General features: G+C 40.5%; 1 protein-coding gene across 2 annotated transcripts; it reads right to left on the bottom strand.

Moving 5' to 3' along the window:
• Window positions 1–1,120: 1,120 nt before the first annotated feature.
• cdhr5b (cadherin-related family member 5b) lies at window positions 1,121–20,057 on the bottom strand. 2 transcript variants are annotated; one of them, XM_020636473.3, is made up of 15 exons: window positions 19,900–20,057; window positions 17,950–18,122; window positions 17,808–17,867; window positions 16,317–16,406; window positions 16,131–16,220; window positions 15,034–15,135; window positions 13,878–14,063; window positions 13,489–13,579; window positions 13,265–13,365; window positions 12,005–12,208; window positions 11,281–11,391; window positions 11,136–11,202; window positions 9,388–9,636; window positions 3,717–3,886; window positions 1,121–2,614 (listed from the first exon to the last, which is right to left on the bottom strand). In XM_020636473.3, the coding sequence occupies exons 1-15, from the start codon at window positions 19,985–19,987 to the stop codon at window positions 2,063–2,065; spliced, it is 2,334 nt and encodes a 777-aa protein (XP_020492129.2). In that variant the 5' UTR covers window positions 19,988–20,057; the 3' UTR covers window positions 1,121–2,062. The 2 variants fall into 2 exon arrangements, with proteins under 2 accessions (XP_020492129.2, XP_020492130.2); XM_020636474.3 differs by lacking the exon at window positions 9,388–9,636.
• Window positions 20,058–20,691: the final 634 nt, after the last annotated feature.

The raw sequence follows: 20,691 nt of genomic DNA, 5'->3' as shown, positions 1-20,691 counted from the left end.
CAGTTAACCTAACAAGCATGTCTTTGGACTGTGGGAGGAAGCCGGAGTACCCGGAGAGAACCCACGCATGCACGGGGAGAACATGCCAACGCCACACAGAGAGGCTCCTGTCAGACGGGGATTACTTACAAGGAACCTCCTCACTGTGAGGCAACAGGACTAACCACTGCACCACCGTGCAGCCCACCTTTTGTCCGCACTAGATTAGTGTTTAACTTATTAAGAAACAGTACCATTATTTTGTGCGTACAAGATATGATATTTTGTTTTACTTTTTGGGACTACACGCTCTACCAATGAAAGGCGTCTGATCCAACCTTCACAACAGGGTCCTAAGTCTGTAAGTAGACTCTCCTCCTCTGTGGCCCCCCGGTGGTGGAGCAAACTACCAAACTCCATTCAATCTGCTTTGTGCCTTTAAGAAAAAGCTAAAGACCCAGCTCTTTATGAACACCTACGACCTTAATGAAATTATTGACGATAATGATGATGACGATGGTTTTGTTTGATAATGGCGATTATAGGACGGTTTTGAGGCTGATTAGAACGCTCAACAACAGCTGACGGTGTTGTGCTTTGCCTCTGTGCATTTCCAGTCATCACCTGTGTGTCTGATCAGACTTAAAGGCTGAGTAAGTGGAGTCGGTCGTCTCTTAACTGGAAGGTTGGGGTTTGATCCCCAGCTCCTGCAGCCACATGTCCTGTGTGTCCTCGGGCAAGTCCTGGGGCACTTAACCCCGAGTTGCTCCCACTGCTTCAGTGGTGTATGATTATGTATAAACGGGATTTGTTACTACTGATAAAGCGTCTGCTAAATGTATTGTAGAATTGTACAGGAGCTCCGTAGTTTTCTTATTTTACAAAAAAAAACAGACGTAAAGTTCTGGTCTGGAGCGGTACGCCATCAAAAAGTTTGCTGAAGCCTTCGAGGCTTTGCCTCGTGCGCTGGCTGAGAACTCTGGAGTGAAGGGGAGCGAACTCATCTCTAAACTTTACTCCCCACATCATGAGGGAAACAAAAATATGGGAACTTTAAAAAGTTCTGCTTAATATTTGATACACTTAGTCATCATAACCCTAACTGCTCATATAAACTGATATCATTAAGAACTCATTCATCCACACATCAAAAGACTTCTTTTATTTACGTAATTCTTTTTTATTTAAAGGAAGTTCAAAGTTTCAGTCATAATGTTTTAGAGTCTTCGGTATCAGCTGGGAGGGTTTTATTGTCGCTGACGGATCATTTCACCTGCAGTTTCCCTCTGTTCATTTCTAGTTTCACACAGTGTGATTAATGCAGATATTTATCAACATTTTTTTATTTTAAATCCCTTAAACTAAATGTCTGCAATACTAGCAATGGCCACTAGGGCTCTAACAATATCTGCACTCCATTTCTTTGTGTCCACTAGTGTTTAAGTCAAGACCACACTAACTGAGACCAAGGCAGGGCGAGACTGGGACAAGACCTAGACCAACCGAACTACAAATTAACTAGTTATTTGTTCCTTATGAAATGGGTGTTTTCCTTCTTCACAGTAATGACATGAGAAAATAGCCTGTCAGTGGTGGTCTTGACTGGTCTTGATTTAAAATCTGGAGTCCGCCCAGTCTGAGTAAAAATGCGTGAGATGACAGGACGAGACCCAAACCTTAAAAAATGGTCACGAGACCGGCCTTGGTCTTGAGTACTACAACACTAGTTTCCTCTACATTCATCTCAGCAGCATCAACTTTTAAAAAACATGGACATTATACTCTTTTTATAAAGATTTTACAATACATTCATTTTTAAGTATTTACATAAAGAATAAAAGCTGTAAATGATTCACTCGAGATCAGAACTGTCATGCACAGAAGAAAGGATAAAATTGAACTGAGATTAATATAGACTTTTTCTTATCTTTTTTGAGGCATGTTCAGTCCTGCATGGGTTTGTGTTAGCGGACTTCAGTCAAAGAGTGATATCATATAAAGGACTGCCTGCTGATCAACAAGATTTACATTTTATTATAGGTGGTTCCAGCTGTGTGCTCTCGTGTCCCATTAAGTGCCTATTTCACAGATCATAAGTCACCCTCTCTCCCTCCTCTGAGTCCTCTGCTGGATCCTCGATCCTCACACCAAGTCCACTGTCAAGATCTGCATCGTTGAAGACTGCTCTTGGGGTCATGCCGAGGTTGTCATCGTCGTCGTTCTCTTCTCTGCTGCTGGATGACTGTTCTTCCTCTTCTTCGTCCTCGCTGTCGTCCTCTCTGCTGTCTGGGATAATGACCACCTCCTCTTTGGCGTCTGGATCAATGTCCTCCTTAAACCAGACTGATTTGTACCCGTCATCCATGCGTTTCTCTCTGGTCAGGATGGGCTTCATCTCCTTATCATTGTCGTCCTTGTCTGACTCTTCCTGGATGGCATCGTCACCCAGTAGGGCATGGAGCGGCACTGTGGACTTCACAATGGCTTCTTCAAGCATAAAGTCCCCAGACGCTTTCTGTGGCTCTTCGCCCGCCATCTTCTTTCCCACCTCTGGGCTGTCTCTGTCTTCATCATTCATGAAGGCGTCATTGGTGTACTGCATACCTTCCTTTGGACCGCCTGAACCTTGACCCATCTGGAGAAGAACAACAAATCCAGGAAAAGAAAAAAGACCTGTTGAAGTTCTGCAGTTAAAAACTACAATTTCTATTCGCTATGAATCGCTAAATTTCAATAGTTAATTTAGATTTATCACATTTTTAATTACATGTTTAAAAAGCCATTATTTTGGATTTTAAAATAAAAATTGTTTAGCTTTTATTGTAATTTTAGTAGCTAAGTTGATGGAACTTTACTTGCTGTTTGTAATAAAGTAAGGACATCCTGGTAAATTGTAGGTTACGAAATTAACTTGTTACGGATTAAAAAGTCAAAGGAACGGTAACAAAGGTCAATGTGTGATGTCATAAGGTGGATATTACTTTGGACTCGTCAGCTGAGCTGTCTGAGAGTTTGTTAAAGTGAAATGAGACATTCAAAGACGCAGCAGTGTCCTTTTACATCACTGTGACTACAGGGAGACACTGAGGACGACTATCTACGGTGAATCGTAAGGGACAAAATAGCATGCAATTAGTCCAGATTAAAAAAAACAGTATTGCATTAATTTCAGACCTTAATTAACTGCAATTAACTAGTTAATGCTGACAGCCATAATTTAAGAATATGGTCATAAATAGGAGATTTCAAAGAGTTTTTAAATTTATATGAGGAACCAAATCAATTTTAGTTTATCTGAAAGACAATTATTCTCCCCCAGATTTGGAAGCGGGCAAGAGAACTGGTTCAGATAGAAGTGATTGTACCCGACCTAAAAAGCCTCTGCATGTTTCTAATAAGCTCCACGAGCAGAACCGTGCTCAAACTAGGATCAATATTGGAGATGCTTTTGAAAAATGGAGAGAGGTTAGAACACAGAAAGGTTTACAGACCGATGCAGAGCTGGCTAAACACTGAAGCTTCAGTGTCCACCACATGGCAACCTGTGTGCACATCGACTCTAGAGAGGGGGGGAGACAGCTCTCTACAATGTTTTGAATTTGGACTGCCGTACCCATTTTAAACACTAGGTGTCAGAGTTACACATTGCTCCTTTAAGTGAAATGATAAACCCAATAATTGTAGCTCAGAGTCAGGGATGATTCTTGTAAAGCATATTAACAACTTTATGGACTTACTGTGCTTCGGAATGTGCTGGTTTCATGGATCTTTTTCCAGTCTGTTTTTTCCCTCTGGATGCGAAGGGCAAATACCACGATGACAACCAGACAGATGAACAGAAGGACACCCAGCGTTGCACCAAGCGCTGCCATGTCTGCTGGCCCATAGCCACCAGACGGTATGATCACTGTGGGGGGAAAAGGTCACTTCATTAAATTCCCCCAATAGATATCTTACTTTGCAACCACAAGGTTTATGATTCTAAAATTTGTGTTAATCATTTAAATAATATAGCTATTACGGTCTATTGGTGCCTTCAAATGGGTCGTGTTTACAAAGGAGACCATATGAACGCCCGCCCTCTTACGCTATTCCCAACATCATGCCCAAGTCAAATTTTCCGGAAAACTTTGAGTTCAGGAGTTGTGACGTTTGTTTTTCAGAAATGGCGGAGCCCATGATGTTAGCCACCCAATGTAGTTTTCAGACGTGAAAGGGACCAAAAGGATCTATGGCACCTTTCTCATGGTCCTCTGCGTGGTGTTTTAACACAAATAATGTAATATTAGCATTTCCATTTTAAAAGCAAGGAGGAGACTGAGCAATGTTTTAGCATCCATGTTGCCGTTGCCTAGCAAGAGCTTCACTTGAACGTCAAGCCTTTCCAGTTCACGACTTCATGCCACAATTCCACAACTTTGAGTTCCATTTGAAGGCTACATATGGTTAGAGTTGAATGAAAGGAAAAAAAAAAAAAAAAAGAAGGGAAGGATAGGCTGGAATGTTCAAACTTCAGGCCAATTAGCGTCTTAAACCAGGACTACAAACTCTTCGCCTCTATTCTAGCCAAGAGACTAGAAACAATTCTCCCAGACATCATCAACTTAGATCAGACGGGATTTATTAGACAGAGACAAACCCGGGACAGTATCAGACATACACTGCAATATAGAAGCTCTAATACTAGGATTAGATGCCAAAAAGGCATTTGACTCTGTAGACTGGTCTTTCTTGTATAGAGTGTTGTTCAGATTCAATTTCCATGAAAAGTTTATTAAGACAATTAAAGCATTATATGACAGACCAACAGCAAAGATAAGAATTAATGGTTCCCTATCAAACCACTTTGCATTACGAGGTTGCAGGCAAGGCCTCTGTCCCCACTTTTATTTACGATCTTCATTGCACCTTTAAGTCAATGGATCAGACTAAATGAGAAAATACACGGAATCAGCAAAAAATTGCGTTATTTGCGGATGATATTTTAATTTATTTAAGGCACCCTAATACCTCCTTCCCCGAATTAATCTCATCCCTCACAGATTATGGTCCTTATCTGGTTATAAACTAAATACTCACAAATCTCAAGTTTTGACTTTTAACTACATCCCTAATCAATCTATTAAAGAGACATTTAAAATAAACTGGGACCCTGAAGCGATGAGATACTTGGGTGTGAACATCCCAAAAAACTTGGAAAAACTTTTACCATTGAATTATGACCCCTTAATATCTAAAATTAAATCGGGCCTGTCGAGGTGGGGTCAAAGAAGGCAAAGAAGCCTCGGATAAGGTTCAAGACCCTTCAGTTACCTTACTCCAAATTCACACATACTACGTGCGTGCCACAGTTTTGCTCAGTCGGACGGCTCGCGCCCATTCACACTAGATCTGTTTCTGGGACGTCAGCGCAGCGGAGCGCACCCATGACACATCACAGGAGAACTACAAGATCCCGTGGGAATTAAGAGAAAAACATGCAAACAACATGTTTCTTTGTCTTTCTGAGGATGCATTGTTGTTAATTCAGTACCTGTTTTGATGTAATGTTGATAAAGTGATGAAAAATACGATCGTGAGTCCGTATATTGTGTTTTATTTTAAAATTTTGAAATTACCGGATGCTCTGTGCGTTTCCTTGTCTGACTTCCTATCTGGGCTGTCATATTCTGTCCAGCTTGACACGTGCCTGCAGCGTACTCCGGCGAAAATAGACTTGCTGCGTATTTGAAACGGAGCAGAGCGTAGTGCCGTTGGTGGCACGCGCCAGAGACGGACCGCAGCACGCGCTGTGTGAACACAGTGATTGACTATAGAGTGGAAGCTAAGTACAACGTAGTGCGCGGCGCTGACGGACCAGAGCGCGCACAGATTATGTGTGAATTGGCAGTAAGGAGAAAGGTGGCATTTCACTCCCGAATATCAGAAACTACTATAGAGCTGCACAACTAAAAACCCTGGTTGAGATATGTAATCCATCCTATAAAGCACGGTGGAAAGAAATAGAATGCCTGTTATCGAGTGATATTCTCCTGCAAGCTGCTATTGGGGACAGTGCTTTAATTAAACACATAAAAGAGGCCAATCCTTGGATAGTCTTCTCTTAAACCCTGGTTTCATGTGATGACAGTACATCGAGCCAAGGGACCATTCGAGCTGTTGAGATGGATAGCCTATGATTCCAATTTCATACCTAATAAGACTGACATAACATTAAAAAAATGGGCGGATAACGGCCTGGTAAAATTCAGCAATCTCTATATAAACGGCAGCTTTAAGAGTTTTCAGGAGCTTAAAGATCATCATGGCCTAACAAACAGACTTTTACAGGTTTCTACAACTTAGACATTATACTGATAAATTAATAAAAATGGATGACTTAGTCAATATTAATGCCATATTGAAGGTTTTCTTAAAGGCATATGACTCAGATCCAGGCCTTAGAAACATCTCTAAGTTGTACAATGGTCTAAATGAGCTAGATGGGGACGACACGACTTAAGTAAAGGAAAAATGGGAAAAGGCAGGAAAGCTTACATTACATTCTGAAGTATCGGAGAAACTCCACAAAAAACAATGGAAAAGTACATCTGCCCTGTCCTGGAGAGAGTTCGGAAGGAAAAATTTGATAAGTTTCTTTAAAACGCCTGCACAAAATAATTTTGTTAACAAAAACACATCCTGTTGGAGGTCTTGTGGGGAGAAAAAGGCAAACCACGACCACGTATTCTGGCAATGCCCTTTGCTCCAGAATTACTGGATTCAAGTTAAAAACGTTATGGAAAAGGTGCTGAAAGTGCAGATCCCGTTCAATTTTGCAACGCTCTATCTAGGTCTGAAATCAGACAACATTGAGGGCTTTTCCAAAAAATACTTGTTTAATATTCTACTGATATCAAGCAATTAAGCTCTCACCAGAAAATGGATGTCAACATACGCCCTCACGGTTGATAACTGGATCGATGTAATTCATAATATTTTCGTGATGGAGAAACTCACATTTATTTTACGACTTGAACAACAGAAGTTTAAACGTGGTTGGACACCTTGGACCACTTATACATCCTTATTAAATCCTACTACAACCAATCTCAAAATATGGACCTAATACACCTCTTCCCCCTAAGTGCTTACTAGTTTTTCGTTTTGTTTTTATTTTTTGAGCAACTAAATTGTACATAGTTTATTGTTGTCAATACAAATTTCCCTGATCCAGGAACACATGCAAGCAGCTAGGCCAAGACCCCCCCCATGTTTCCTTTTCTGTTATATATCTCACTATGGGAGATAATAAAAGGGTCCCAAGTTGTTAATTTGAATTTGTTCTGTGGCACAAGTGACAACTCTGACTTGTAAAGTGTGTTTTTTTTTCACTAAGACTTTACTTTTATTCATCTGATAACTGATCACTTTTACAAGTTTCTCAATTTTTTTTTGAGCATTTCTCAGTATGTGAAGATTTATGACTGTAAACTTGGGTATACGTTTTTGTGAGAGTATATTTACTTTAAACTTATTTACTTTCTTTCACTGACTTATTAGTTTGCCTGAATGGGTGCGTGGGTTTGTATGTGTGCAGGTATATGTTTTTAAGCTTATCTATGTAAGCGGGAACATGTACATATATTTATATGTATACAACAACAATCCTATTCGCTTACACATCTTGGCATATTACTTTTACTCACAATGGCTTTGCCAAGCTTTGAATTTCCTTTTACAAATTGATTATTTGTCTCACCACTATTACCACCTCATTTTGAATGTTTAGACAACTGTGACTTATACCTGTTTTATGTATCTCTTTACTTTCTGAAAAACCTTTGTAACTTTGACTAGCTGCAAAACATGTTTAAATTTTGCTCTGAATAAAAATGTAAATAAAATAAAGCTAAAAAGAAACAGCTGCTCCTCGTTGGATGGATTCACTAATATAAAATCCTAAGCTAACAAGTTTCTTAACATTATTAATATTTTCTATAGAAAACTTTTCTAAAAGGTATCTAGGAAATTTAGGATGAAGCTAAAGTTAGGTTTATGCTGTAGCTAGTTGCCAATGAATGTTGAAGCTAATCGTCTTAAAGTTAACCAATTGAAGCTCAAACGTTTATAAAACACATGCAGGTATCAAGCTAACGTAGAACAAAACAGTTGTGCTGTAAAGCAAAGTTAAAGCCAAATCTAAAGGTTATACAGTTAAAGCTTATACTCCACAATCAGTGTACATCTTCTTAGACTTTACTTTAAACTTTCTTGAATCAATACCTTATAAGTATGGCTGTATACTTTATAATTGTTATGGTGAAGGTAAAGACGATTGAGGAAAAATTAGACACAAGCTCTGTGCTTTGAAAACAACTTTGAGTACATCTTCTACTGCTCATTCAGCTTGTTAGTTATTCTAGATTAAAATCCAAGTCTGAGATATTTGGATAAACACCAGTAGCTATCTTAGCACTGATTTGCAAGACAGTCTTCTTCAATGTGTGAGCACCTGGTCAGACTACTGTTAAATAAAAAGACAATGCTCTGGGATCGGTTACTTCCAACAAAATGTTTTTTTTTTTAAATTCAAAGAATGCAGCACCTGAACACAACATAAGCCCCTTTCACACATGCACTATTTCTAGAAAATTCCAGGACCGCCCGCCCCTGACATTTTCCAGTTTCCCAGAGTGGAAGTTCTTCCCTGTTGAACTGAAGGAGGTGGGGGTCTCAAGGGGCAAGTAAAACATGTAAAGGAAGCGGTGGAAGTCACATTGAGAGTCTTTTGCGATGACCGTTTTTTCCTTGATAGGAATGCTACAGATAACTGGAAAATTGAAAGCCGCCTTGCATGCACGAAGACCCTACCAGTTTGCCGAAGGTCGCGTGATGTGAACATCATCAATTTTCCTGCATACCTACTGTCTTCACACTTTGTCTAAGCCTGACTTCTTAAAGACTTTCCAATTGGGGGGCTGGCAAAAATGCTTTTGGTTAAAATCGAGGTGAAGTGTTCGGCTGTTTGTGACGCACATGCAGCTCACCTGGAACGTTTCCAGACATTCTTAGGAGTACAGTGAGTGTGTGAGTTTCTTGTGAATTACAGGAATTTTTAGAGTAGCGTTTTCTGGCAGAAATTCACCTACATCAACAGTGCATGGAGAAAGAGGTCAAAAAGCTCCAGTCACGCTCATACTGTACACTTGTATATTCAAGAACAACTTTATTCAACCGACGTGTTTCGCCTTGTGGCCTTCATTGATGACCCTGATGAAGGCAACAATCTGAAAGGTGTCGGTCTAATAAAGTGTTCCTGTAATTCACAAGACACTCACTGTACTACAGGATCACTGTCCCTTAGTAGTCTTATTTCCCTCAGTGGGAAAAAAACGGGATTTAACTGAGCTACTGAGAGATAACCACCTGTTGCAGGGTGAGGTGAGCTGGCTGTCGAGATGCCTCCCTCACTGGTCGCACTGGGATTAGAGGTTGACACACTGCCTTCACTGGTCACACTGGAAGAAGTGGCCGAGATGGTGCTTTGGCCAGTTGTGGCAGGGTTGGTGGTTGGCACGGTATCTTCAGTGGTCTGGCTGTTTGTGGTTGATTCCCCTACAGATGGCGTGGCCGTACTGTCTGTAGTGCTCAGAGGTAAACTGGTGGTGGTGAGACCTGGGAGTACGACAAACTTTGTAACCTGCAATTTCCAAATAGTCCGTGCACACTGCGTTCTGTCAGTGTTGTGCACTACGGCGCTGTTAGCTCCAGCTCTAGTTAATGATTGTGTTTCCACAGCACACGCCGAGGTCCGTATCCATCTCTTTTTGACGGAGCCTGCTGCAAGCCCACTTCAAGCTCAACAGAATAGATTGACCCCACAGGAAGTCAGATAGGGGAATGCAGAGTAAATTTCAAAATAAAACACAATAAGTATTTTCCATCACTTTATTATCATTACGTCAAAACAGGCACAGAAGAATCAGCAATTCAACCAGAAAGACAAAGCAACATGTTGTTTGCACGTTGTTCTGTGAATCGCTGCTCATTGCTGCACTCCCCTGTCGTCACGGGAAGAAACGGACTCAGTGGGGCAGGGCGCACACCGACAGAGCAAAACCGAGCCGCTGACAGAACACAGCACGCACGGACTGTGTGGAAATAGCAGGTAAGGCTGATTCGGAAGTGTTATTAAGTTATTCCTACGAACTCGACTGCTAGTATTTTAAAAACACTTGTCCTATAGCTAAACCTTAAGCTGGTCTACAGTGTGCACCTCAGTGTTTTTTGTGTGCTTTAGTGTAATGAATCTACTTTTTGATGAGCATTGTCAGTCTTCCACATGTCATCCCTGAATTATAAATGTCATCACTTATAGTTAATGTACAAACTCTGCAAACACACAGTTGATAAATGAGGCATCTGGATGGCTCTTAAAAATTTACCAGGAACTACACATGTTCTCCTTTTCTCTAGTTTTATACGTGCGGCCTGTACGTATATTTGCTCAGTAGAAATCGACAGCTTCAGGCTGTGCACAAATCGCTCGCATGAGAGATGCACAAGCACTCACCTGGAGATTCTGTGGTGAAAAGGCTGCTAATGCATAATGTTTTGAACATCTGCACTAAGACTATGATTTTATTTATTTTTTCTCCGCAAAGAAAATCACCAAGGCCACTCTCTTCACAAAGTCGAACCCCCTCACTTACAGAAGAATTAAACATCAGAAATAACAGCTGGGATTCAAAGTTGGAAAAACAAACAAAAAAACAACAACAGCATTTCCTGTGTTTTTCTTTGCTGTCCAGAATTAAAAACTGGATTTAAAAAAAAGATTCTTGGAAGTCTGAAAATGGCACAAGATGGCCTGAAAAGTTGAACTCTTATTTCTGTGTATCCATTAAAATAGACCAACCACAGGACTGTGTTATAGTGTGCGACACAATACACAGAAAAAAATCGAAATAACAGGGAATATTCAGCCTCTTATTCCTCATACAACGGATGAAGCAGTACCAACAATGCTACCAAGTTGCTACATGCACACCTTGGTTCAAATTACCGTACATTGTCTACTTGTATAAAAAAATTCCTGACCATAGGAAGGTTTTAGCTGGGTACATTTCAATTTCTAGCCGAGAAATAGTGTATTGTATACAGTTTCTTCCTACCTGATTTCACCTCCACTGACAGCTGAGCTACAGCTGTCTCGTCATTAGATGTATCTGTAGCCACGATCTGGGAATGAGACATGAAGTTGAGTGTTTTGTAAGAAAATAAGAAAACGACTTAAGGTTTCCTAGATTGGTAACTCACCTGCAGAGACAATGTGGAGTCTGCGAGCTGCTTAGTCATGAATAAATATCCGTTAATAACCGAGAAATCAGTGCTGCCAGTTATGGAGTAGGTGATGTAGGGATTTAGACCCTGTGGGACCAGGAATACAAAGGTTAGTATGAGTTTCATTCCTATCTTTATTCAGAAGAAACATTTTCCCAAAACCTCTACCCTCGCTTTAAGAACAGACCCTGCTTGTGCTTACATTTGCTCTGCTTGTGCTCAACCTGGATGCTTTCACTGATTTCCTGCACTACTGCTTCAGACTTTTTCCTCACACTCAGACTGCTTCCGTATGCTCTTGAAACATTTGCTGCTAGATTCCTGACATGCTCATGTAATTGCCTTTCTGTAAGTGCAAGCTTGCAGGGTTGAGCAAAAGCAGAACACCTTTAAGCACAAGCAGCAGCTATTTGAGTGGGATAGCAGTGTTGGACTTGACTGGTCTAAATTCAAAATTCGGAGTCCAACCATTCCGAGACCGAGACAAGACCGAGTAAAAATGCTTTTGAGACTTTTAAAAAGACCTTTTCTGAGTACTACAACACTACCCACTCCATTGCATTATAGGCATTTTAACTTGATTCAGTACACGTTTGCATCTCAGACTCGAAATAACCCCTTTTCTGTGCAATGTTTAACTTTTTTCAATTTTTCAGTGTTTCCGCTCAGAAGTGCACAGAGTCTGGAATCAGTGCTTTACCCCAGTGGCAATGTAGTCATCGTCTGTGGCGAGGATGCGCAGCAGATTGTCTGTGTTGCTGGAGTCCATCGCCATGGCCCCCACTGAAGAGACGACAGCTTCATACTGAGGCCTTTGAAACCGTGGAACGTGGAGACTCTTCACCTGAACACTTATTGTGACAGAAGTGGTCGCAAACTGAAATCTGTTCGTCTTCTGGGCAGCCTAAAAGAGAAACAAAATGGATAACAGCTTTATAAACATATAACTGTCAAAATGTGTTACCACAGAGCTCAGGTTTGGTGATTTGAAGTTGTAAGGTAGGTAGCTCACTAAACAAACAAATGATTTCTCAACTGAACCACTCTATTTGATTTTAGATCAATTTTAGCCTTCTATTATGGTTAAAAAACTGCAGATGAAAAGATGCGATTAAAAATTTGTCACAACTCTATTAAAGACAGGGTTGGTAATTTCCTTTTTGGTTGAAATTGTCTTTAGGTCCTGAAAGAAATTAATAACTCATGTCCCCCTAAAAAGGAACAAAGAAAATCTGTCATCTGTAGCAGTTGTAAGCCTGTAAAAACTTCAACCAATGTCTGCCACGAGGTACCAATCTGATGAACCAATCAGACGCCCAATTGTGGAAAAACGTGCGCTAAAGTGCCCGCTTGGGAGCCAAAACGCGTTAGAATACAGGAAATGGCATCTACTTAATTGAAAATGTTCTGGGGGAGGACCCCCAGACCCCCTAGGTCTCCTATGTCTCTGTGTGTTCTTCACAGTCCAATGTTGAATCTACACAGTTCTCGTGGATGCTGATCCTAACTACAAACTAACTTGAGTAGTCTGTCCAGTTAGTCTGTTTTAAAGCTATATAATGTGCCATTTGTATAACATATAAACATGTCTAAAGTGCCCTCGAAAACATGCAGAATTTAGCGCCCTCTTCAATGGCGAGAACGCGCTGTATGTGCCCTTTTTTTTCTTTTCGCCCCTGCCCTTCAAAAAGTCTGTGCACGCCACTGGTTGTCAGTGGTAGCTATTCAAAGATAGCTTGTTCAAAGGTGTTTAAGCACCTAGGTAAAAGCTGAGCTTCATTCTGTTGATTGTTTGTCTTGGATTTATGTCATAACTGTGTCTCTGTCGTCCCAGTTACACCAAATCCAAGACTGTTTGGTCGCGGCTTGACACAGAAACTAAGGGTATGGAATACTAAAAACACAAAGAAAAGATCATGTGAACACATTGGATCAGCTCAAGTGAAGAGTTTGTTTTTACCAGCACAGTCAGACTGATTGTCCCCACCACGTCGGTCGGCTTCAGCATGGTGATGAGTCCTGTGTTTACGTCTATCGCAAATAGACCGCCACCATCTTCTCCTAAAACACACAAACACACACACGCACAGGTTGAACTGGTACCACCTGCCTATAACCAACAACTTATTTCTGTAACACAAAACCACTAACCGCTGTTGATTCATTACAATAGGAGATACTTACCGCTCACAAAGGAATATGTTATCTCCTCATTTATCCCAGAGTCTCCATCGATGGCCTTAACTGGTCCTGGTTTAAGGGGCAACGCACCACTCTGCAGAGGAGAAAACACTTTATCATGATTATCATGATGTGTGGACAATGAGGAAAAGTGTCCTTTAGAAAGAGAGGGAAAAAGTAGAAGGCAGACTCTAAAGGCTGTCTTTAAGAGTCAGACTTTTAACAGTTTCTCCAACGCTGCAGCAGCATCCTGCAATTTATGGAAACTCCTGAAACTGTCAATACCACAATCATGGATACTTTTTGCAGTGTTTAGTCTGTAATCCTTTTTCACATCACAGTTCAGAATAAACTGTAAAAAAAAAAAAGTGTTACCACAATGGAAGCATCACCTCTTGTTCATTTAAGTCAACCCTCCCGGTGTAGCCTTCGCTCTGGCAGATCAGAGTCCCGTCCATGTTGTGCGTGGTGCATGGCTGGAACCACGGCGGTCTGTTATCCACATCCGTGATGACAACATTGATGGTGGTGGTGGCAGTGTGAGAAACACCGCCACTTCCTCCTGTCAACGGTGTGTCCTTAAAAAATTGAATAAAAACGTATCACAAATGATATCGTATGACCCAAATGTTTCAAGTTAAAGGAGCAGTATGCAACTCTGACACCTAATGTTTATTGGTACTGCAGTCCAAATTAAAAACATGGTAGAGAGCTGTCTCCCCCGCCCCCTCCTCTCTATAGAGTCGATGCTAACGCAGGTTGCCATGTGGTAGACACTGAAGCTTCAGTGTTTAGCCAGCTCTGCATCGGTCTGTAAACCTTTCTGCGTTCTAACCTCTCTCCATTTTTCAAAAGCATCTCCAATATTGATCCTAGTTTGAGCACGTTTCTGCTCGTGGAGCTTATTAGAAACATGCAGAGGCTTTTTAGGTCGGGTACAATCACTTCTATCTGAACCAGTTCTCTTGCCCGCTTCCGTCGCTGCAACAGCTGTTGGTTTGACCTGATAACTGGTCTCATATCTGGCAAACCGAGGGGTGTCCAAAACGGCCATGTGGAGGTGCCTTAAAACCGCCTACCATCTCTGGTCCAAACAAATACAGAGCATTCAGGACCAGAATCTAAAGTTAGAAGGAGGACATACTGGCTGCTGCATTGTTGTCAGAGAAGCCAGCACTTCAACATAGCATGTTTCCTTAATGTCTGATCATATAGTAAGGACACATATTGCTCCTTTAACTTGCCTTTTATCAAAGTTAGACAGAACTTCTACTTAACAAGCCATATGCACTTATGCACTCTGAGTTATGTTTATGTATTTTATTCAAATATAATTTGCCTCTAATTCACACATTGATGGCAGCAAGATAGGATGTAAGCAACACTAGATCAGAAGCAAATATATGGATAGGTGGAACCAAGGTGGACTGAGGCCTGGGATTACTGAACAACCTGTTAAATCGGCTTAGTTCATGACCATGTTCATTTAATGTCTGACTTTCAGAGTCTGAAAGAAACAAAGTTAGAAAAAAGGAACTCAGTACTCACCTGGGCTCTTAATATCAGCTGGACATTTTTGACTTTGTCGTATTCCAGAGGTGTCTCAACGAGGAGAACAGCGCTTCTAGGAGACTCGAGTTTGAATGCATTCTGCAGGAGTCAAAATCAAACAGGAGGAAAATTAAACTGTTTAGATCTGACTTTAATCGAGCATATATTATTGAAAAGCCAACAGGGTACCCCGTTACACAGCCAATACGTTCTCAGGTGCACACGGTTACAGGAACATAACATGAAAGATGAATAAAAACTCTAGGGCCCACTGAAAGTAACTTTACTGTATTATAATCTTGAACTGCCTCAGTCCGTCTGCTGTATGAACAATGGACGTAGGCTCCGTGATGTCTGCTTTTGAAACCTCAAGTTTTAGCATTTTTGCCTTTGTCCTCTTGTTTTTTTTATGTTTCTATCCTGGTTGTCATCACACCTTGATAGCGACTTGTTCGTAAGTGGTATCAATGCCCTAAAGTAACATCTGTTAATCTCTAACTGGGACCAAAGCTTCCAAAGCAATAACATGTTGCTGTATCATAAAAGACTTGAAGCCAATGACCGAGACCATAACCTCATGAGGAAAGATTTTTACTCCTAACTGGATTCATAAAATCAAACTTCTTTTTGCAAACAGGGGAGTATAAATATAGGCAAATCTGTGTTATATTATTTGTATGCATGAAGGAAAATCACGTCCGGCATGAATTTTGAAGACGATGATTTTGTGCTCTTTCGATGGCCATTTTTTTCTCTTCTGTATGAACTTCGTTAACTATAGGAGCTGGTCTTGCTGCTTGTCTTTACTTTGTTATATTGTACTGTGTATAAGTGTGTATGACTGTATGTGTGTTGGACCCCAGGAAGACTAGCCAATGCATATACTGGTGCTAATGGGGATCCTAATAAAGAAAGAAAGAAAGCCCCGCCTGGCTTTTAGATAAATATGAGGGTGAGGGCTCTTCCGAGAGGCTAAATCCATTTCTTTTAACCGTATGATTTCTGTTCTGGCAGTTATCTATAAATGGTAAGAAAATATGAGGGTCAAACTAAATAAATGGATTCAACATTAAAAAATCAACATGAGGTCTTACCAACTCCGACGTCAGTGAGTAGAAGATATCTGAAGTTTCGTCTAAATCTGTGGCAGGGAAGCTGCCCACTGATTTGCCGACAGGAGACATCTGGGACAAAACAGTACAGTCAGTGTCTGGGACTGAACTCAAAGAAAAATATACTAAAAAACACTGTTTGGTTTAAGGCGTTTGATCAACTCTCACCTCTTCGACGTTGATATTGTAGGGGTTCTTAGTAAAGGTTGGAGGATTATCATTCACATCCTCCAAAATTACAACAATGTTGAGGTCCAACTGGAAACCAAGAGACACATATTTTGTTATTGACTTCATTATATTGTTTATAATATATTATGCCTTATTACAACAATATGTTAATTATTTTGTTGAAAGATATCAAGAACTAGAGATGAGTCAAACACTGACATCCAACTCTGATCTGCAATAAGGGCCAAACTGTGACACCAGTCTGTATAACATGTTCAAATGTGTACAAACCCTTAGCTTTTCCAACCTGCTTTAAAAACCTTTGAATTCTCCTCCAGAACCTGTTAAACATCTTTAAGCCTTTGACGAACTACTTGACAAACCTTTACGACCTTCCCATGCCTTTGAGAAAAAAACGTTTCTTTCACATCCTTTACGAAGAACCCGTACAAGATTTCTAACCTCCAGGTTATCCTCCTCCCAATGCATTCTTCTTGGCCATTCTTAAGCTAGCTCAGCTCACTTTAGCGTGTGAATGACTCGGCTCATGCTCAATGAGAACACATGTATATGCACAAGGTAGGCAGGTGAACAAGCAGGTAAGTAAATGGTAAATGGACTTTTCTAGTCTTCAGACTGCTCAAAGCTCTTTTACAGCTCAGGTCACACCTACACTTTCACACACTGATGGCAGAGGCTGCTATGTAAAGTGACCTTCATAAGTAAGTAATCCCATTCATACTCTGCTGACAAAGCAGCGGGAGCAATTTTGGGTTAAGTGTCTTGCTGAAGGACACATCAGACATGTTGCTGCAGGAGCTGGGGATTGAACCCTCAAACTTCTGGTTGAGGAACCACAGACTCTACCAACTGAGCCACACACCCAGCCTGTGGCACCTTTCCCGCATGTCATTCCCCTCTCTCTCCCTGATTTCTGACTCTATCCACTGTCCTATCTCTCCATTAAATATTCAATATTGGTTTTCTGCCCACAGAGATTTCTTCACATTCTCTGAATCTTTGACTGATAAAACGTAGACGACAAAATTCCCAGATTCTTTGAAATTTTATGTTAGAAACATGATTCTTCTGCTAGCAAATCCCCTCCCCATCAGTATTTTGACCAATCATGTTACTTCCCTGTTGCCGGTAAACCTTATTAACTGGGAGATGCACCACCAGGTGTTTTCTTTTTTAAACATTATTTACAGTCTTTTGATGCTACTATCATAACTTTTTTAAATTGTGACGCTGCCATAAAATCCAAAATGGGCATATAGTATTCCAAAACAATTTAATGTCTCAGTTTCATAATTTTGATATGTTGATATGTTTGAAATAAATACGGGATGTCAGTGTTTTGAGAAGCGTCACATTTTTTTTTACAAAATGGGGTTGTAAATAGTTTAAATATTATAAAAGCTTAAAAAACAGATTTTAGAAATCTCTAATGTCTCAAATCTCCTCAACATTAGGGGATGGTTTTACCTTAATGCCGGAGGCAGGTTCAGTGCAGGTGATGGAGGCTGTATGAAGTTTTGTTTCCGTCTGCGAACAAAACAAACGTCATGCAAAACAGCCGGGTATTTTAACAGAATACATCAACTGAGTTAGACATATTCTACCATACCTCAAGGTCAAACATCCTATTGGATTTCAACTTGTTTCCTTCAAGCCTGAATGGGTTGGTAGGGGCTGGAGATTTGAAAGTGAGGGTAACCTCTGGTTGGACAGTGATTGTCACAACATCGACACCAGCCGGCTGGTTTTCTTCAAAATTCACACTTAGAGGAGCAGAACAAACTGGGGAGAGAAGAACACAGGTGTACAGTTAAAGAGACAGTATCCATATTACTCTATTGTTATATCCATTTACTGTAGGGTGACCATACGACCCGATTCCCGAAGTCCCTACAAATATCTATAAAACACTAATATGTCCTGATTTGGAAGAGTCCATGTCCCGGTTTTAACCAGCCAAAACAGTACACCATGCGTGAAAAACTGATTTGTCCGTATATACATCAATCTGTGTGGTGCCAAGGTTGTTGCTGTTTTGACCAATAGAAGAACATCAACAATGCACCCCGAGTCAAAGTTCAACACTGATTAATGTGTCAATCAATCTCAGGGTTGCGTCTGTTGTTTTGTTATCCTAGCTTATGCTAACAGGATGTGCTGCGTAACTACAGAGTTACAACTTCCCAAAGGCCATCTTGGAAAACCCTCAGCACCCCCTACATACAGAGTTTAGATGTCTGCCGACAGGGCTGAGGTTCACTTATGTTAGGAGGGCCAAATCAAACAGATACCTGAGGTTGTTTGTCCCTTCAGCTGTTGGGTTTTTAAATAAGCTGTAGGCATTGTTGCCTCTACACTTTTACTATGCACTGTTGGTTTTTGTGTCCCTTATCTCACTCACGTCCATCATGATGATTTCCATGGTAGTTGTGTTTAATATATATGTATTTATTTATGTCATTTTGATGTTTTTTTTAAGGATATACTGCCTGTATGGACCTCTGTTGCAAACCAAATTGCCCCTCGGGCACAATAAAGATTTTCCAAATCCTCGAAAAGTAGCAAGAAATGAATATGTTGCGTTCTGCACACACTGAAAGTGTCAATTTTCAGTCACCCATGGTGGAAATATGGGCATTCAAAGCAATATTAAAACCAGCAAACACAAGCGGTGGCTACAGGCTGGAAGTTGCCTTGCTAAGATCTACTTCAGTGAGGAAAACGCTGGTGACAACCAACTTAAACGGGCTGCTCTGGAGGAAACCTTGTGTGACCAGTGCTAGGTATTGATCTGGTAATAGATAAATGAATATGCTCTATTACACCAATGCAGTCCTTGTGTTTTGTGTTTACTGGTGTTATATTTTTCAAATAAAGTTTTGGATGATCTTGGGAGACATTTTTCCTATGCTCCTTTGTGCAAAATCGAGTGGAGGGGGATTGGAGGTGTGTCACTGGAGGAGAGCGGAGGCTTCAGAATAGCGGAGGTGTCGTCAAACAGATGTTTGTTGTGGTTTAAGCTGGTGCTCAAGGGCGACATCTACTGGATCAAAAGACGCACATTCTTCCTTTAAATGATTACCATTCCTTGACTGATTCGTGTTCAAAAGACATCCATGCACAAATTAATTAAAAAAAAGCCTTAGTTGAAATAAAACATTTGAAACATCAGCACTCATAGTAAATGACTCCGACCCTCACATTTCTGGCCTCAGCATACATATCGATTTTTCTTCCTGGTTCAGTTACATGAGCTCGTCCTCTGGTTTTATTCCAAGTCTACATAGTTTTCCTTCATCAACACATCGTGTACTAGTTTAAACTGGTTTTCGGTACCATATGTACCAATAAGCACACTGTTATAATAATAATAATAATATATTGTTTTTTTATAGCGCTTTTCTAGGAACCCAAAGACGCTTTGACAAAATATAAAACCATAAAACCAAACAAAAAATGACGAGGACAAAACGCTTATCAAGCACACTGTTTTCTAAAAAAGTGTCACAGTCGTTTAGATTAAACGAACATGCCTCAGCCGGCAGATTTCAGTACTCACTCTGGGCCTCAGTGGACGTTTGGAGCAGAATCAGAAGTAAAAAGCTGAAACACGTCCTCACAGTGAATTGTGAATAAATCCCCTCCATGTCTCCGACTGTAATGTCTGAACTGATCGTCCTCTGTCTCTGTGTTTTCTGCTTATCTGCTCGGCTTTATTGCTGCAGTGGACTTTTCCCCGTCATAAAAACATAACACACGTCTGTTTGCTGGGAAGTCATTTAAAACCCTTTTTTTCTTGTACTAATTGTCCTTAATTTGACCGGTTTGACTTGAAGCAGGTCCTGGTTTAATGATTACAGAAGTAGAGAGTATTAATAACAGCTGTAATTTAGTTTTCTATCGATTAGTATTGTGTATAAGCACAACCTCGACGATCCTCCCCTCCCACTCTGCTTTTATCAAGAGTTTCCTGGTTTCCAACAACATGGACAACATGGCAACAACACAGGACAAACAAAATACAAAGACACAGATTTAAAACATTTAAAATATGTATATTATAGGTGGGAGGAAAGATTCCCAAGGGGTTCACGTTTGATAAAAATAATAAGGTATCATCTGCATACAGACATTTCATTTGTTTCTCTGTTAATGTAGGATCGTTCTGGACAATCAAACTCCCACACATAGAGCATAAATACAACTTGGCATTTACATGTAACATATAAACAATGTAATACTACTGTTTACCAGGACAAAGATGCACATCATAATTACTTTTAAAATCCTGTCTTTTGGTGTAATTCATTGCCATTATACTGGAGATACTGAGCTCATTTGTTTTATTAAG

This window comes from Labrus bergylta, chromosome 7 (genome assembly GCF_963930695.1).
Source record: "Labrus bergylta chromosome 7, fLabBer1.1, whole genome shotgun sequence".
Taxonomy (NCBI): Eukaryota; Metazoa; Chordata; class Actinopteri; order Labriformes; family Labridae; genus Labrus; species Labrus bergylta.
This window is presented reverse-complemented; position numbering and strand designations above follow the sequence as displayed.

Excerpts from the sequence above, each read along its gene's own strand:
- cdhr5b (XM_020636473.3), bottom strand. The coding sequence starts at position 19,987 with ATGGAGGGGATTTATTCACAATTCACTGTGAGGACGTGTTTCAGCTTT. Across the intron at positions 18,123-19,899 it reads AACGTCCACTGAGGCCCAGA|TTTGTTCTGCTCCTCTAAGT; the intron begins GTGAGTACTGAA and ends TTCTCTCCCCAG. Across the intron at positions 9,637-11,135 it reads GTCAGTGGAGGTGAAATCAG|GTCTCACCACCACCAGTTTA; the intron begins GTAGGAAGAAAC and ends TCGTACTCCCAG.